The 19440-nt window shown below is 42.8% G+C and overlaps 1 protein-coding gene across 4 annotated transcripts in view; it reads left to right on the top strand.

Annotated features, from left to right (window-relative positions):
* Positions 1–7000, top strand: part of LOC143927792 (platelet glycoprotein IX-like) — a 36649-nt gene extending 29649 nt beyond the window's left edge. For all 4 annotated transcript variants that reach the window (XM_077452153.1, XM_077452155.1, XM_077452154.1 and 1 more), the window contains one exon: positions 5023–7000. In XM_077452153.1, the coding sequence (XP_077308279.1) occupies positions 5023–5662 (640 nt within the window). In that variant the 3' untranslated portion in view covers positions 5663–7000. The remainder of the gene's footprint in view (positions 1–5022) is intronic.
* The last annotated feature ends 12440 nt before the right edge of the window (positions 7001–19440 follow it).

The following is a 19440-nucleotide window of genomic DNA, read 5'->3' as shown; positions in this document are numbered from 1 at the left end:
GTTCACCAGCGCATCTAGTGGTGAGGATGGACTTGGCTGCAACTGGCTCCAGGTCGCGACCCCCAGGGTCCCCCAGCTCACACCCACAGTAGGCAACAGGAGGATAGGGAAAGTGAGGGACAAAGCCAAGGTCGGGGCCACAAGCAGGCAGGAATAGTCAGGGACACGCCAAAAGGTCAGGATCACAGGCAAACAGGGATAGTCAAGGACACGCCGAAGTCGGTAACGGAACTACAGAAGAGCACACGGCAGGTAACAGGAAGCTAACACACAAAGGAATACACAATGGTTGATCAGCAGGTTTGGCCTGCAGTGCACAGGTTAATATAGAGTTCTCTGATAGGAGCTAGGGTGGAGTCATGCCAGAGGATGGATTACAAAAGCAGTCAGGTGAGGGTCGGCTGGTCTGTAGAGATGAACACAAGGTAAGCAGACCAACTCTATTGCATAACCATGACAGCTGAGCGTAACTTTTGTGTCTGTTCCCTACTGCAGTAGTTATTATTAATTTGGAACCACTAATCAATATGAGGATAGGAGTTGCCTATCATCAAAATATCAATTTCACACTGCACACCCCCGCAGACTGTCCGTACTGCTGTCCAAGGGGGTCTCTGTTACTCCTTCATCCGAAGTGCAGAAGCCTTAGCATGGGAAGTGAGTTACTGGCTGAAAGAAATAAGAGTGGTGCTGTGCTGCTAAATAACTATAGACAATCAACCATTAAACAAAAAACACCACCAGACTATCCAACACACTTAAATTGGTGCCTGAATAAAAAAAAGCAATGGTAAGTAAACCCAATGAAGTTGAATAGCAATTATATCAAATCCACACGTGCATACATAATAGTTTATGTATTTATTTATTTATTGTGAATCAATTTATCTATTTATGCACTTGTGGATTTGATGTAATTGCTATTCATCTTCATTGGGTTTACTTGCCATTGATTTTTTATTCAGGCACCAATTTAAGTCTGTTGAATAGGCTGGGGAGTGCTTGTTGTTTTATGGTTAATTGTCTATAGTTATTTAGCAGCACAGCAGCACTCCTTTTCTTTTAGTTTTTGGATGTGGAAACACATTTATGTGCTGGCAACAGCTCAGGTTGTTTGGTCAGGATTTGTGGCAGGGCATGAGATCTCGTGGGTTACTGGCTGAGTGGCTGGATTTCCAGGTGAAAATAAAGGCAAACAAGGCAAAAAAAAAGAAAACGATTACAGCCACCGCATCTAAGGATTGGTAAGCTGCAATATATAACTTTTTTTTTTTTATGGTTTAACACCACTTTAAACTAAATCTGTTCTCAGTGTGGGTTTAGTTACAGCATTTGAATTTTCAGAGATAGATAGTGTAGCGCTACACCCAAAGGAGCCGTTGATAGATTTGGGTCCTCTGCTCTTTCCTTGGCTCAAATCGAAGCCCCACTTTTGCTGACACCACAAAATACCTTGGTCAGGGAGGCTCTTTGGAGATAAACAAAAAAAAATACACATCAGCTGTGATAAAAATGCTGTCAGGGAGGAATTCTGAGAAGACCTGTTAAATATGCGAATATACAGTATGGCAGCGCTAATTCGCACATGCGCAATAGCCAATGGCATGCAATGGCGAATCTTCATGCGTGACAGCACACCGACACATGCAGAGCGTGCTAAATGCCACTGGCCTATATAAGGACAGCAGCTCCTCTCACAAATTGCTAGATTATTGTCAGCCTTGTATTCTGTGTTCCTGTGCCTTGTGTTTCTGCTTGATTACACTTTACTGACTTGGCTTACTCCTGACCTGCTCTGGCTTCTCTCTTTGCTCTGAACCTGGCTTCCTTCATGGACCTGCTTCTGCCTTGTTCTGACTGACATCCTGTGTTTGACCCCAGTTTGATCTCGACCATGCTTCTGTCTCTGCTCCTGACTGACTTCCTGTGTTTGACCCCTGGCCTGGCGTCTGACCTTGCTTCCTGCGTTATCCATCTGTCAAGATCCGCCATTCGCAAAAACACCTACAGAGACTCATCCGCTGTGACTACTTCTCTGCTGTTCTGTGTCCTCACATCTGGAACCATCAGGCAGCTTCACCTTCAGGCAACCCGTGCATCTTTGGGCATAGCACCCTCTGTCACAACCTTCAGGGGTACTCTGCACTTAGCCCCCTTATGACCTCAGCCTCCAGTCAGGTACCTGACAAATGCCCAGGTTGTATTCGTAGCAAAAAAATAGTAAGACAGTGCAACAATTTAGAGGTTAACTGATAAACACAGTGAAACAACAAAGTAACAATACAGTACAGTGAAATACCCTTTAAAGTGTGGCCAACTATGTCCTGCAGGAATGAAGGCATAAACAATAGCCCTCTGACTGGCAGATCACTCCCCAAGTGTGACATAAAACTGGCCAGTTCACTTGTAGGTCCTCAGTCAAGAGAGTCTAGGTTTAAGCCTGATAAATTGGTTAGACCACCTGCAAACCAGTATGGCTAACAGGATAAGCCCTGATTATGAAGCAGTCCGAAAATGGAATCTTCTGCCGGCTTAGCTGGGCCCCTTATGTTGGCGTGCAATGTAAGATGCTGTTCCTTTAAGATGTAAAATGAACAGGATAGTTCCCTTTAAAAGACAAAGTTGTTGGTATGAGTCACCTTAGGAGATGAGGTTGTTGACACAGTTCACTTTAATAGATGAGGTTGTTGACAAGGATCACTTTAAAAGGGTGAATCTGTAGGAGCAGTTTACTTTAAGATGTAAGGTGGGACTTAAACAGCAAAAATGTCTTCCTTTAATTACTTGGGTAGAATTGGATGCAGCCACACAAAGAATTTTGCCTTGGAGGGAGCAAAGGGGTTAAAGTGATACTAAAATCTATTTTTTTTTGTTTATTTAAAAATAACAAACATGTTATACATACCTGTTCTGTGCAGTGGTTTTGCACAGAGCAGCTCAGATCCTTCTCTTCTCAGGTCGCTTGCCGGCGCTCCTGGCCCCTCCCTCCTACTGAGTGCCCCCACAGCAAGCAGCTTGCTATGGGGGCACCCAAGATCAATTGCAGGTTAAATTACAAACATGTCATACTTACCTGATCTGTGTAATGCACAGAACAGCCAGATCCGCCTCTTCTGGGGTCCCCCGCCAGCACTCTTCTCTGTGTAGCACCATAGGAAGCCACTCCATTGACGAACACAGTTCAGCTCGATCCCCGCCCCCCACTCCCTCATCACTGGATTTGATTGACAGCAGCAGGAGCCATTTAGTTAGGAGGGAGGGAGAGAGTAGCGCTGCCGTGGCTTAGGTAAGTATTTTGGGGGCAGGAGTAGGCTGAAAACAGAAGGTTTTACAACACTTTTGTTGAGAAAAAAACATTCCACTTAGGGTGCTCTATGTACATTACAAAGATTTAAAAAAACTTTGATGCAGATTCCAACCTTTTGTTATTCTGAAAAAATCCCTGTGTTTCTCTGTGCCCATTTTTAGCATCCCTTTAGATGCGATTTCCTATTGTGAGTATCTTACAAAAAATTAAATTTTTGTTACAGGGGATGCCAAAAATCTGACTTGTAGTATAGATTAATGATAAAATCCGTGAGCCAATCAAACAAGAAGGAAATTATGTTTCTGGGGGGCGTTCTGTACATCATCTGTGTACAGAACACCTCCATTGCCCTTGGTGCCTATTTATAGTGATAATAGCTATTAATGTTTCTGCTGAATAATGCCGCGTATACACAATCGGAATTCCGACCAGAAAAAGACTAAAGAGAGCTTTTCATTGGAAAATTAGACCGTGTGTATGCTCCATCGGAATTTAGTTGGTCGAATTCCCGCCAGCAAAAATTTGAGAGCATGTTCTGGAAAAACTTTCTATCGGAATTTCCGATTGTGTGTATGCAATTCCGACGCGCAAAAACTCACGCATGTTCAGATTCAACTAGGAGATGGAAGCTATTGGCTACTGGGTATTTAACTTCCTTTTTCTAGTCCCGTCGTACCTGTTGTATGTCACCGCATTCTTGACGGTCAGAATTTGGTGTGACAATGTGTAGGCAAGACAGCTTGAGCAGCCTGTTTTTTCTTTGTATGCTTGCATTATCTTAATAAAAATTTTGTGGGAAAAAAAAAAGACAGCTTGAGCGAAATCCTGTCGGAATTCCATTGGGAAAACCATCAGTGCTTTTTCTGACCAAAATTCCGATCGTGTGTACGCAGCATAAGAGTAATTATGTAACTGCACTAAACTCACATTCTTGCTATGGACATCTAAGTAGTAAGGTAAGCTAACTGATTTAATGTTATGTTGCATATAAAGAAATTATCCCACTTAAAAGTCAAACTGCTAAACATAGTATATATGTCACTGGCAGGGAAGGGGTAACTAAATGAATGGTTTATATTCTTTTTTTCCGTAAACCCTTTACATAATTGTATGAATAGTATAATAATAAGGTTAAATTGCCAGCATAAAATTGTTGTTGACACATTCCATTTGGTTTAAGGCAGACTCAATGATGGTGATTCACAGTGCTGCGATGCAGGAACGCTGCGAATCCACTGCGGGTTCCCGCATCACATGTCTCCCGGCGGCAGTTCACACTGCCCTATGCAAACTGCTGGGAGTGTCAGTTAAAAGTTAATGACACCTCCAAATCAGTTCGCATATCGCAGTGCGATCTGCAAACTCAGGACAGGAATCGGATCGCATGGTGTGAACACCCATGCGATCCGATTCTGCTGCTGACCAAAAAAAGGGTCCTGTACGAATTTGGGCCGGATGCAATGCAAATTCAGCCATACTATCTATATGGCTGAAATCGCATCGCACAGAGATCGCATGTGATTTGCACTGCAGTGCAGTGCAAATCACATCCGATCATGGACATCGCAGCAGTGTGAACCTAGCCTAAAGCACAACATATCAAGGAAAAATATAGAGTAATATCATAATGATTAATTCAATTAAATGGAATTATAATCCCGTTTTTGCAATATGTATAAAATATTCTAAAAATAATTGGGAATTTCTTATTTCAGGATGCTGGTTTCTTCAAAATTAATACTGCTGGGGCTCTGGTTCCTGACAACTACACATGGAGGTGACTGCCCGGTAAAATGTAAATGTACCAGTCTGGACAAAGGTGCACTAAAAGTGGACTGCAGCTTTGGAAACTTGGATAGTTTTCCATCCTTCCCAGAAGAAACAGAAGAATTACTATTGCAGGAAAACAAACTCACAACAATCCCCGCTGGGGCCTTTGACAACTTAATAAACTTGAAAAAGTTGAATTTAACCTCCAACCCACTGCATTGTGACTGCAATATCTGGTATTTAATTATGTGGCTTTCTGATGAAGACATGGAAGTAGACAGCGGAATTAAATGCGTCTCCCCCTCATCACTGCATGGGAAGCCACTGAGCCAGTTAACAGGAAACCAAATCGGTTTTTGCTCGAGGCATACAAGATTCTGCTCAGACTTTCTATTTAATGATGCTTTTCTTTATATTTTTTTATTCCTTTTGTTGTCCCTAATGATCCTATGCTTGAGAACTTTTAAAAAGATAAAATTCAACATTAAAGTAAGCGACAATAACACTGATTTTAGGTGGCATCGAAACTCCAAAGCCGATTTTCTTAGAAGGAGATCATATTCATATTGGAAAAATTATGAATAGAACATATTTCAATTCCTATAAATTCTGTTTGTGGCAATTTAATGAGACAATTTCATCATATCACCTTTCATTTACCTAGTGAAGGCTGGCGGAGAAGCATGCCCACTTAGAAAATTTTGCCTGGCCAAGGATTTTAACTCTTCCGGGGTAATCCAAGAGTTTTCTAGGAACTATAACCCAATAGGATGTTCTGATTTTGCCTAGTGAACTGTTTTTGTTGGATCTGCTTGGATTTGACAAGGAAAAGAGACTGTTCGGCCCATGTTTAAGGGTTACTGGAAAGTGTACTTGATTGTTAACTGCAAAAGCATAATTGAGAAAAAAATATATAAATGTAGATGACACAGATAGATGGATACGTTATAAAAATCACTTTTATATAATACAATAAATAATAAAGGGAGCAATCACATTCTTCTTTCACATTTCAAAACATGCATAGGAGAATGTATTTTTTATTCCAACCTGTACAAAATGAAAGTTATGTTTAGGTATGAGGGAGAAATCAGTTGATTTCCCCAATCAAATTAAACAGCGAATCTCTCCTGCAGGCTATTGTATCCTGATCGTTGGCACCCGATCTGATTACCCAGGCAGTGGATGCATCTTATTGGATGCAGCTTCTGTTCAGCTAACACTTTTCTTCTCCTCAGTTTTCAGGTCGAAGAATGTCAGGTGAGAACTTACTGTCAGGACCACCCATAGCTCGAATGTTGGCCAGTTCATCAGGAACTGTCAAAATTATATGTCATATATATGGGCCGATTTTAGTGCTGCCTATAAACATTAGATCAATGTTGGTTAAAATGGGAGACTGTCATCCACTGTCCAGGACTCTTTTAGTCATGCTAGTAAATAGATAATGATTGTAACCACCAGCACACAAAGTTGCTAAATAAAAAACAAAAAAAATAATAAAAAATTGTACATTGATATTTTTGGGTCTTATAAATGCATTTTTAAACTGTAAAGTTTACAAAAACATTAGTGACAAATATATATATACAGAGAAATCTGTCTTCCTGCAACTTGATTTATCTGTACTTCCAGATAATTACACTGGTTTCTTCTTGATCTAAATTAAAATATAAATATTCCATATTCTCTCTGTTATTCAGAATTTTATAAACCTTCCCTGCTGGATCAAGGCTGATTTATTGTAGATGGATTCCATCTGCCTAGCAAATATTGTGCCATCTCTCCACACTGTTCCTGTCCAAGTAGCGTGTACCATCTGTTTGGAGGTGGCATTTAAGTTATAAATTCCTTTTCCTCTCTGTAAATTTCTGTGCAATTCAAATAAACAATTGCTGGCACTTTGTCAGTGTTTGCAAATCACAGTTTTTCCACCAATAATCATTTTTGATTAAAAGAATATGAGCAAATACTTACATGTGTGGCTTGGTTAAAGACAAATGGCAAATAATGGAATAATTCAGTAATTAAACATTTGAAATGCATCCTAGAAATTCTGCAGTCACAATCCCAGTTAATCTCAGATTGTTGGTGTTTCCTTTATAAATATATTGCTAGGTAGACATCCCAGCGTTCATAGTGCTTTAGAAGCTGTCTGTACAGTAGCTGTACCACCATCTGCTGCAGGGCCTCTTACTTACTTACTTACTAGTTCAATTGCAGGGTAAGACTTTGATCATTTGCTGTGGGTTTCATAACAGGGAGTTTTTAGATTGTGTGCAGAACCCCACAGAAACACATATAACTCCATACATACTATATCTCAGGTAGGAAGTGAACTCAGGGCCCAGAGTTGCAAGGATGCAACATGTCTGATGCCCATACACGCAAAATCCAAAAACAAAGATCCATCATTCAGGTTCAGTCCAGTGATGGCAAACCTTGGCACCCCAGATGTTTTGGAACTACATTTCCCATGATGCTCAACTACACTGCAGAGTGCATGAGCTTCATGGAAAATGTAGTTCCAAAACATCTGGGGTGCCAAGGTTTGCCATCACTGCCTAATGCCGCGTACACACGACCAGACTTTTCGAGGGACTAAGTCTGACAGACTTTCGACGGAGTTCTGACGGAGTTCTGACAGAGTTCTGACGGACTTTCCGAATGAACAGACTTGGCCACACACAATCACACCAAAGTCCGTCGGATTCTAACGTGATGACGTACGACTGGACTCGAATAAGGAAGTTCATAGCCAGTAGCCAATAGCTGCCCTAGCGTCGGTTTTTGTCCGTCGGACTAGCACACACACGAGCAGATTTCTCAGTAGGAACTGGGTCCGGCAGAGTTCTGTTGGAAAAATTTGAAACATGTTCCATTTCTAAAGTCTGTCAGACTTTTGCAAATCAAAAGTCTGCTGCAGCCCACACACGTTCGAATGGTCTGCCGGAATCATTCCGTCAGACTTTTGATGTTGAAAAGTCTGGTCGTGTGTACGGGGCATTAGACCCTGTTAAACTACCATGTGTTGTGGTAACTTGCACTGCAATTCAACGCAGTACACTGCAAGCAGGCTGCATTACTACAGCCTTATCCTTTTTAAATGGGCCCCAATGCAGCTAAAACTGCTTCTGCTCTATATTTTTTCACTGCACTACCCTCAATGCACATTGTGAGCTATGGAGGCTAAGGTGGGCTATAGCACTGGTGCATTGGATTGCCAGTAAAGATTAATAGCAATGTACTACATCGCATGGTGCTTGATGAGCTACTGTAGATTGCGATAATGCCTGCTTTTTACCTTACATTATCTCAATGCACTGGTGTGAATGGGCTATTATGTTTCCTACCCTTCCAATCCCCAAAGAAAACTTTCTTCTGCAGCTCACTTTCTAACCCATTGGACTGGTTAGCCTTAGTATTACACTAATGAGGTAAGATATCATAGCTATACAAGGCACGATGAACCTAGGGGTGGACTGGGCAAAAAAGGCAGTTTGCCCATTCTGCATCAGTATACTCAAAACCGATGATTAGAAGAGTAGTAAAAGCTGTCAACTTTTTCTGCTAGATGTTCAGTTCTTGGTGTACAGAGCCACTGTAAACACTACTATTCCAACTAAATGTAATCAAACTGTTCAGTGACAGCAACCAGGACCCAGTCAGATATCAATGGCAATCACATTGGCAGTCTGGAAACCTTTTAATATATATGAATATGTGTTGCTGACAATCAGCAACATGAAGTGTTGGTGGTTCTTTGTCGAACAAGGAAGACATATAGTTACATATAGTTACATAGTTAGTACCTGTAGACCATAGTTAAGACCTGTTACCATAGGCCACAGCCAATGCTGTAGTAATCCAGCCTAAATTATTTGCTATCAATACTTTTAATTAAAGATTTAAATTTTAATGCAATATTGGAGAAAAACTCACCATGGAGTTCGAAGTACAAATAATACAATAAAGCACTGGTCAGACATGAGTAAAAAAAGGCTGCAAACAGAACAACAGCAAATCATATAACACTTTCCAAAATGTATAAGTGACTTGTGTGAGGGGTTAGCTCGGCAGCGGGTGTGTGTGACCCCCTGGATGGGTTCACAACACAAAATCAGGCACAGCAGACAGCGTTGTAGGTGAAAAATATAACAGCCAAACAAAACAAAAAAACACATGAAAATAAATCCTGGTCAGCTTGACCTCTAATTACACACATAGATTCCCTGTCTAACAACTGAGTGCAGCCTTGTGCTGCACCAGTCCCCTGTCTCTGTCTCTGTTGTAGAGGTTTGTCACACAGGCGTTAACTCACCGCACAGAACAGGTGTCACACTCCCCAGTCTATACAAACACAAAACTGGTTCCAGGATGGAGCATCTCCCTAAGCATGCTGGGGTTTTTTGTAGAGGTCTTAATGAGCCCACTTACTTCAGCTGGGCTCATTAACTCTTCCCCTATAGGACCCCCAGCATTCCCCTCTAGTTGTACAAGTCCGCATAAAGCCTGAATCTAGGGCATACATATTTTCCCTCCTGGATACAACCAGGTGATTTTACCTGCCTGCTGCCACATACCCCCCCCCCCCCCCCCCCTCTTGTTTCAACCTTGGGGTTGTAACACAAGAAGTCAGACACGCATGTATCAGAGACAAAGCATCCACATTCCCCATTTTAACACCAGGGTGATGCTTAACTGTAAAGTTAAATTCCTGTAGGGCCAGGAACCACCTGTTTACCCTTATATTGGTCTCCTTGTTTTGAGCCATCCACTTTAAAGGAGCGTGATCAGGTCAAAGTGCCTACCTAGCAGATAGTACCGAAGGGAATCTAGAGCCCACTTCACTGCTAAACATTCCTTCTCAATCGTGGCGTAATTTACCTCATGGGACTTCAACTTCCTGCTGAGGTAAATGACTGGGTGACCTCAAAGTCTGATGCATCAGTTTGTACAACAAAGTCCTTAGAGAAGTCTGATGAGTACAACACTGGCTGGCTACATAAGGCTGTTTTTAAGGACTGAAATGCTTCTTCAGCCTCTGGGGACCATTTAACCATGACAGACTCTTTCCCTTTTGTCAGGTTGGTGAGGGGCACAGCCTGAGAAGCAAAATGGGGAATGAATCGTCGATAATAGCCAGCGATTCCCAGAAAGGCTCGTACCTGTTTCTTGCTGTTGGGACGTGGCCAACTCTGTATGGCCTCGACTTTACTGACTTGGGGTTTTATCACCCCCCTCCCAATAGTGTACCCAAGATATTTGGCCTCCTCCTGTCCAATGGTACACTTCTTTGGATTGGCTGTAAACCCAGCTTCCCGGATAGAGTCTAGGACTGCTTGTACTTTTGGCAAATGTGAGACCCAGTCTGTGCTATGGATAATCCCATCATCCAGGTAAGCTGCAGCATATTTCTGATGGGGCCTCAGAATCTTATCCATTTTCCGCTGGAATGTTGCCGGTGCATTCTGTAACCCAAACGGCATTCTCTTATATTGGAATGCCCCCTTCTTGGGTTACAAACGCAGTTTTCTCCTTGGCTGACTCGGCCAGGGGAATTTGCCAATACCCTTTGGTGAGATCAAGAGTTGTCATATATCGGGCTGTTCCCAGCCGGTCAATCAACTCATCTATACACGGCATGGGGTAGGTGTCAAATTTTGTAACTTTATTCAATTGTCGAAAATCGTTACAAAACAGCCAGCTCCCATCAGGTTTGGGCAACAGTACGAAAGGACTGGACCAGTCACTCTGGGACTCCTCTATCACACCCAATTCCAGCATCCTTTGAACCTCCCCACGTATTGCCTCCCGTCGGGCCTCTGGTATTTTATAAGGTTTTCGTTTTACCCTTTCTCCTGGCGGGGTGGTAATGTCATGCTCTACGCCAGATGTTTGTCCCGGCAGCTCAGAGAAAATCTCTTTATTACGAAGTACAAACTCTTTAACCTCCTGTTGTTTGGGTTTCGATAAGGTGACTGCTATTCCAACCTCAGGAACTAAGCAATCAGACTGGGCTTGTGACAAAGTCTCTGCGACTAGGGATTCCTTATCCCTCCAGGCTTTCAGCAGATTGACGTGATAGATCTGTTCCGGCTTTCGCCTTCCTGGCTGTCTAACCCTGTAGTTCACCTCACTAATTTTTTCAATTACTTCGTATGGACCTTGCCATTTGGCCAGAAATTTGCTTTCAACCGTAGGGACTAGCACCAAGACCCTATCCCCCGGGGAAAAAGTACAGGTCTTGGCCCCACGGTTGTACACTCTCTGCTGTGCTAACTGCGCTTGGGTCAAATGTTCCTTTACGATTGGCATTACCTGTGCAATTCTATCTTGCATCAGGGCGACATGCTCAATCACACTCCTGTGAGGAGAACTCTAATTTTCCCAAGTTTCCTTGGCGATATCCAGCAGCCCTCTTGGGTGTCTCCCATAGAGCAACTCGAAGGGTGAGAAACCCGTAGAGGATTGGGGTACCTCCCTAATGGCAAACATCAGATAGGGTATTAGACAGTCCCAATTCTTTCCATCTCTATCCACCACCTTCTTTAACATTTGTTTTAGGGTTTTGTTGAATCTTTCAACCAACCCATCTGTTTGGAGGTGATACACAGATGTACGCAATTGTGTCACTTTGAACAACTTGCATAGTTCTTTCATAACCCGGGACATAAAGGGTGTACCTTGGTCCGTAAGCAGTTCCTTACAAATACCCACGTGGCTAAAAACAAGAGATAGCTCTTTGGCTATCGTTTTGGCCGATGTATTTCGAAGAGGAACTGCTTCCCGGATAACTTGTGGCATAGTCCAATATAACCAAAATGGACTGATGTCCCCTAGTGGACTTCATTATCGGACCTACCAAATCCATTGCGATCCTCTCAAAGGGGACCTCAATGATAGGAAGAGGTACCAGCGGGTTACGGAAATGTGGCATAGGTGCCGACTTCTGACACACAGGGCAGGAGGAACAATAATTTTCTGTTTCCTTCATGACTCCAGGCCAATAGAATCTCTGCAATACCCTCTCTCTGGTTTTCTCGGTCCCCAGATGACCTCCCAGAATGTGCCCATGGGCCAATTCTAACACCAACTTCCTGTAAGGTTTGGTCACCACAAGTTGCTCAATGGTTTCTTCTGCCCTTTGAGCCACTCGATACAGCAGGTCCCTTTCCATAGTGAAGTACGGGTAAGTGCAAGTCTTATCTGGGTTCACTAACTCGCCATCTATTTTCACCACATTTTCCCGTGCCTTTATTAGGGTGGGGTCTTTTAACTGTTCTGTGGCAAAATTTTCCCTGTGAACCTCAAGATTCGAAAACTCCACAGCATGTTTTCATCTGAGGATGTTGGCTCCTCCCCAGTTTCTCGAGTTTCCCCCGCCAATACCGACAAGGGAAATTCAGGAGAGTCCTCACCACTCCCAGAGGAATTCTGGTCATCTTCTTGGTCTATAGGGGCACCAGTGGGGGGCTCAGGACAATCCCAGAGTTCCCAGAACTTTGGAAAATCCCTTCCCACAATAGCATCATGTGGTAAGTGAGACACTAACCCCACCTGATGAGAGAGGTTACCTTTGGGGGTCTCAAAAAACACTGAAGTTACAGGATACTCTCGGGTGTCCCCATGCACACAAATAACAGCCACCTTGTTCTTCCCAGAGACCTCTGTAGTAACTAATTCAGCTTTTATCAATGTTACCAGGCTACCTGAATCCAGCAACACATCAACATTTCTACCATTAATACACATTTTACATAAATGTTTCTCAGGTCCCCGAATGGCAGTGCATGCAACTGTCGCAAACAGCGACTGACGTCTCTCCCTTATAAAGTCACATTGCATAGGCTCATCTACAACTGGGCAATTGGCTGCAATATGTCCCTCTTGCTGGCAGCAGTAGCAAATAATCTTTTTCGCTGCCTCTTGCAGCCTGGGCTTCCCCGGCTGCTCTCGCCAGACCTTAGGTAGAACTCCCACCCTCTCACTCTCTCCACCCTCACCCCTTGGAGTCATCTTACCCGCCACTGGGGATGATCTGGTCTTAGGGTGGAAAGTCTGTGAGTCCCTGGAAGAGGTGGTCAGGTTCTCTGTAGCCAAGTACCTCTCAACCACATCCACAAGTTTATCTGCATTTTCTGGGTCTCCATGGCTTACCCATTTTTGGATGGCAGTAGGAAGAGCTCTCAGGAAACGATCCATAACAACACGTTCCACAATGTTTGGTGCAGTCAAAGTCTCTGGCTACAGCCACTTCCTGCTCAGGTGAATGAGATCATACATTTGAGATCTGGGGGGTTTTCCAACCTGAAAAGTCCAATTATGCACACGCTGAGCCCGGACAGCCAGGGTGACACCCAGCCGTGCCAATATTTCTGTATTTAGCACCACATAGTCTTTTGCTTGGTCAGGCTCTAGGTCATAATAAGCTTTCTGTGATTCCTCAGTTAACAGAGGGGCCACCAGTCCAGCCCACTGCTCCTTAGGCCACTTTTCCCTTTCAGCAGTCCTTTCAAATGTGGTCAAAAACACCTCCGGATCATCCTCTCCAGTCATTTTTGTCAGTAAACGGCTCACACCAAAGGATGCGGTATTAGTATAACCACTTGCCTCATTGATCTGCGGACGTTGCTGTATTAATGTCTCTATTTGCTGTTGAAAACTCTGCTCTTGCTTCTGCAACAGGTCTATGAAGCGGGCTTCAGATTGCTGCTGGGCTTGTTGCTGAGCTTCCAGACTCTGCTGCAAAGTTGTATTTATCTGCTGCTGGGCTGCAAGGCTCTTTTTGTTTGCTGCTGATTTGCATTTGCTAGAGCCAGCTGTCTCAGTATCTCCTCCATGCTGGCCTTAAAAAAAAAAACTGCCCGAATTCTCCACCAACTGTGAGGGGTTAGCTCGGCAGCGGGTGTGTGTGACCCCCTGGATGGGTTCACAACACAAAATCAGGCACAGCAGACAGCGTTGTAGGTGAAAAATATAACAGTCAAACAAAAAAAAAAAAACACATGAAAATAAATCCTGGTCAGCTTGACCTCTAATTACACACATAGATTCCCTGTCTAACAACTGAGTGCAGCCTTGTGCTGCACCAGTCCCCTGTCTCTGTCTCTGTTGTAGAGGTTTGCCACACAGGCGTTAACTCACCGCACAGAATAGGTGTCACACTCCCCAGTCTATACAAACACAAAACTGGTTCCAGGATGGAGCATCTCCCTAAGCATGCTGGGGTTTTTTGTAGAGGTCTTAATAAGCCCACTTACTTCAGCTGGGCTCATTAACTCTTCCCCTATAGGACTCCCAGCACTCCCCTCTAGTTGTACAAGTCCACATAAAGCCTGAATCTAGGGCATACATATTTTCCATCCTGGATACAACCAGGTGATTTTACCTGCCTGCTGCCACACTTGTTACACTGAAAACATAATTGCTATCCTCAATGAATGCCTTGAATAGACCTAACCAACAGAGCCAGATCTCCAGACAAGTTCAGTAAAGGGGCAGAGGGTAGAAAGAGAGAGCAACAAGACTGCGATGAGACTTTTTGCTGTATCTGAGACACTGGGACTGAAGCCTTCTTCCAATCCCTAGCAATAGTTAGCTTGGCCTCTAAGAGGATGAAGAATGCCAGTCTCTGGGTAGCTTCAGCAGCATGGTTGATGGGTTCATTTAACAGTGCTATGTCTGGGGCTTGCGGAATGGTGACTCCGGTCACCCGTCTCAAGAGGGAAAATACCCTATTTCAAAAGACCCATAATTGAGGACATTCCCGCCAGACATGGTACATTGATCCTTGCATATGATAACCCCAAAACCATATGTCAATGAGCTCAGCCTAGATCATTTAATCATAAACCATTGTTAAGGTAATGAGTTCAGAGGTATTGGTAAGGTAATGAGTTCAGTTCTATATATTTAACAGCATGCTTTGTAGACTTGAAAGTTCAAGAAGGAAATATGTAACTCAGGTATCATCAGTATTCATATGCAGTTCATAGTATGAAATACAGGGCCAAGCTTGGGGCTAATAGTAAAGAGATTCTAACAAAACATTCAAAGCATTTTAGATCTTAGCTACACCAGATGAACTGTGATTATAATAAAATAAAAATGAAAAATATGTGTAATTTAACATTTATATTACATCCAAATACATCTAGAATGGATTAATCACTGGGTAACCTTTTAAATAGAGCTTTACTCTACATTTAACAACACAATTTCGATTAGGCCTGTCAGCCAGCTAAGTGAACACATACACATACAGATAGGTTAACACTAAGCAATAGAATATCAGTATCTTGTGACCCGTAACTGTTTGATTGGCTAACTATGGAATTTTTCATTCACATGCAATGGACTGTGTTTGACCTGTTTGTAAGCCTGAAGGCTACATATAGTAGTTCTATATCTGGACACTGATCTCACTCTACATTAGGGGTTTACAAACTTTTCAGTATAAGGGCCACATTGTATATTTAAAAAATAATAATTTAGGGGCTTTTTACAGGTTTTACTTGGATCTTTTTTGACTCTGCACATTATGATTAAGAACAAAAGAGAAAGAATTGTAGGTAAAACAAAGCAAAGTCTTTCCTTACATCAAGGACCACATCAGAGCTCCATTTACATCAGAGTCTACCTTAGGAGTTCCCCCTTACATCAGTGTCTCCATCAGAGTCCCTCCTTACATCAGGGTCCAAATCAGAGTCCTCCCTTACACTAGTGTCCCCATCAGCAGAGTTCTCATTACATCAGGGTCCCCCCTAAATCTGGATTCCCATCAGAGTCTCCCCTTACATGAAGGTCCCCCATAAGAGTCTCTCCTTACATTAGTGTCCCATCAGAGTTCTCCTTACATCAGGGTCACCATCGATGCCCCTCTTACATCTGGATCCACATCAGAGCCCCCCTTACATCAGTGTCCCCTTCAACAGAGACAAATTGATCTATATCCTCAGTTTGTGTACATCAGCTATGAGCCATATCAAATATTGTAGCAGGACAAATATGACCTACTGCAAGACTGTGGAGACCCCTTCTCTAAATATATAACAATTAGACTACCTTCTATCAGTATGCCATTCAAAATCCCTGTATCTGGCATTTACTACCAATATGGCAAGTCTGGCACTTGACAGAATGTCCAGTGTTTCCTAACGGTATCTATGGGCCTATAAGAGATGTTGTGGAGCACCCAGAATGATTTTGCCAATAAAGGTTACTTCTGTGTCCAAATATTTGTCAACAAGTCTCATATATTGTGTATAACTGAACTAACTGAACTAAATATGGAACCAGTTTATAAACTTTATTGTCCCTTTGGGCTTAGCATGGTTGGCACAAAGATAGACTTGCATGCTCTATATCAGGGGTGTCCAAATTTTTTTCAAAGAGGGCTGGATTTTATGAAGTGAACATGCATGGGGGTTGACCATTTTGCCTGACTTTTTTTGAACCGTTAAAATGAAATGCAAATTAAATTTTTAACCAAAGTTTATTGCAAACGGCATACTTTTCATTTCGTCACATGGATGACAAATCTACACAGGTGTTAAATCACTCTGCTTTTCATATATGAAGGGCGGATGAAAAAAAAATCCAGGAAGCTGAAATATATGTCAGGAACATTCTAAAGTACATTAATAAAGGCTGTCTGTCAACTTTTAAGCTAAAAAAAAAATTTGAACAGAAACATAAAACCAAGTGTCCATCTTGTGAAATATAGTCATAACTGATTTAGACCAACTGATACTAACAGATTTTACATTAATCTGAATTGAAAAAGAAAACTTGTCTGCATTAATGTAAAGGGTGAAACTGAGATCTGGACTGCAGCACATAGGCCAGGTCTGGGTCAAAGGCAGTGGTTTTGATGCGCAAAATGTCCCGCAGGTGAGAGTCACTTAGTCTTGTCCTCACGCGGTTCTTGTTAAAGTTCATAACAGAGAATGTCTTCTCACATATATATGTTGAGCCAAACAAGCTCAGCATTTTCTTAGCCAATGTTCGAATCTCTTGAAACCGGCTTTTATCCAGTTGGCGTAAAAAGTTCACAAGAGAGAGTTGTTGGTGACGACTGCGTAACTCGCTGTCACAATGCAGCTCAATGAGCTCAAGCTGCAGCTGATCTGGAGCATCATCGGGGTCAACAGAGAATGGAGAGGAGAAAAGGCTGATCTCCTTTTCAATAGCTGCAAAATCCTGAAAGCGGCGTTTAAACTCCCCAGCCAGAGATGTGATGTCTGCTGCATATCTGCTCATTTGTGCACTGATATTGTCCTGTGGAAAACTGGCTATTATTTCCTGCAACGCTGAAAAATGTATAAGATTGGGTTGTGCTTGTGACAACTGCCTTATGAAAAGTTGCAGCTTTGTTCCAAAGGCTTTAAGGTGTGAATAAAGCTGGTTCACAGCTGCATCTTTCCCCTGAAGACTCGTGTTCAGGACATTCAGATGATTGGTTATGTCAACTAGAAACCCCAAATCGGCCAGCCACATCGGATCAGATAGTTCTCGCATCGGTTGTCCCTTTGTTTCCAAGAATTCTCCAATTTCCTTTTTGAGAGAGTAGAAACGCTGCAGTGCAGAACCCCGACTGAGCCATCTTACATCGTTGTGATATAAAACATTTTCGTATTCAGCCTGGATGTCCAGTAGAAACTGTTTAAATTGGCGGTGGCACAGGGCTTTAGAGCGAATAAAATTAATAGTCTTCACCACCGGTTTCATAACATGGTCATATTTGAGATGTTTAGCACAAAGAACTTGTTCATGAATGATACAGTGGAGTTTAATAGCTTTGCCTCATTCTTCAATCACCTTGTTACAGATTAGGGTTGCTAATCCACATCTCTCACCAGCCATGGCAGGTGCCCGTCAGTAATAATCCCAGTAAGTTTGTTCCAAGGCAGTTTCATGTCATTTATGGCGGAACTAACAGAAACAAACAAATCTTTTCCTCTTGTTTGGTCCGTAAGGCTCTGGAGGTCAAGTAGCTCTTCAGTCACATTCATTTCATTGTCCACCCCTCTCATAAAAATCAGCAACTGAGCCGTGCTTTCATCACAGGCTACTGAAAAGAAGTCAAAATCCGCTCCTTTGGATGTCAACTGTCTCTTAATATCTGATGAAATCTCTTCAATTCTCCGTGCTACAGTGTTACGAGCCAGGCAAATGTTGGCAAACTCTTGCTTCTTCTCGGGACAGATATTCTCCACCATTTTCATAACGCATTCTTTGATGAAGTCACCCTCAGCAAAAGATTTGCAATTTTTAGCAATTAACGTTGCCACCTCATAGCTTGCCTTTGTGGCATTTTTATTTGACTCACAGGGTCTTGTGAAAAATCGCTGTTGCGACATTAAAACAGCTTCAAGTTGCTTCAACTTTTCACTGCGGTCGCGCCCTGTTAGCTTGTCGTATGTGCTATGTCGCGACTGGTAGTGCCTCTTGACATTAAATTCCTTATAAACAGCCACAGTCTCTTGGCATATCAGACAAACACAGTGATTCCGTATTTCAGTGAAGAAATATTCCACTTTCCACTTGTCCTGGAAGCGGCGGCTCTCACTGTCAACTTTCCTTCTCTTGTTTACAGTCGTCATTTTAGAAATTGACCAGAATGGGAAATGATTATGTGAGCGCAGTGTCAGAGGTTTTGGTCTAAGCGTGTTCGTCCAATACACTAATACACTGCCCAGCAAGAATTCTCCTACCTTTGCGGCTGTGTGTGGTGAAGATGAGCTGTTATTTGGATATATATATTTAATTCTCTTTCTCTTTATTTCTTTCGCTTTATTTTTCTTTAATTCTCTCTTTCTCTTTATTTCTCTCTTTCTCTTTAATTCTCTTTTCTTTATTTCTCTCTTTCTCTTTATTTCTCTTTAATTCTCTTTCTCTCTCTCTCTTTAATTTCCTTTATTTCTCTCTCTCTCTCTTTAATTCTCTTTATTTCTCTCTCGCTCTCTTTAATTCTCTCTCTCTTTAATTCTCTTTAATTCTCTTAAATTTTCTTTATCTGTAATTCTCTTTACCTTTTCTCTCCTCTCGTTCTGTCTTTCAGGGAGCTGACAGCGTGCGGCACCGCAGCCAATCCGCGCCGCCAATCACAGGCACTGAGAGATCTGCAGCTGCTGCTGGGACAGCTCAGTGTCTGCTATTGGCGGTGTGTGCTGTCAGCTTCCCGGAGGCCTTGGACCGCCCCCAGCCCCTGACTGTCAGTGAGAGGCAGGGTTGAGGCGGGGTGAGAGGCGGGGTGAGAGGCGGAGTGAGAGGGATCCCCGCCGGAATCACAGGCTTCGGACCTGCCGCACGCGCCCCAGCTTGTCAGTGAGGCGCTCGGGGTGTGCGGAGCTAGGCGA

Source organism: Lithobates pipiens, unplaced genomic scaffold, assembly GCF_037356315.1.
Source record: "Lithobates pipiens isolate NorthernLeopardFrog02 unplaced genomic scaffold, aLitPip1_a1.2 Scaffold_23, whole genome shotgun sequence".
In the NCBI taxonomy this organism is placed as follows: Eukaryota; Metazoa; Chordata; class Amphibia; order Anura; family Ranidae; genus Lithobates; species Lithobates pipiens.
Note: the sequence above shows the minus strand (reverse complement) of the source record. Positions and strands in the feature narration are given on the sequence as shown.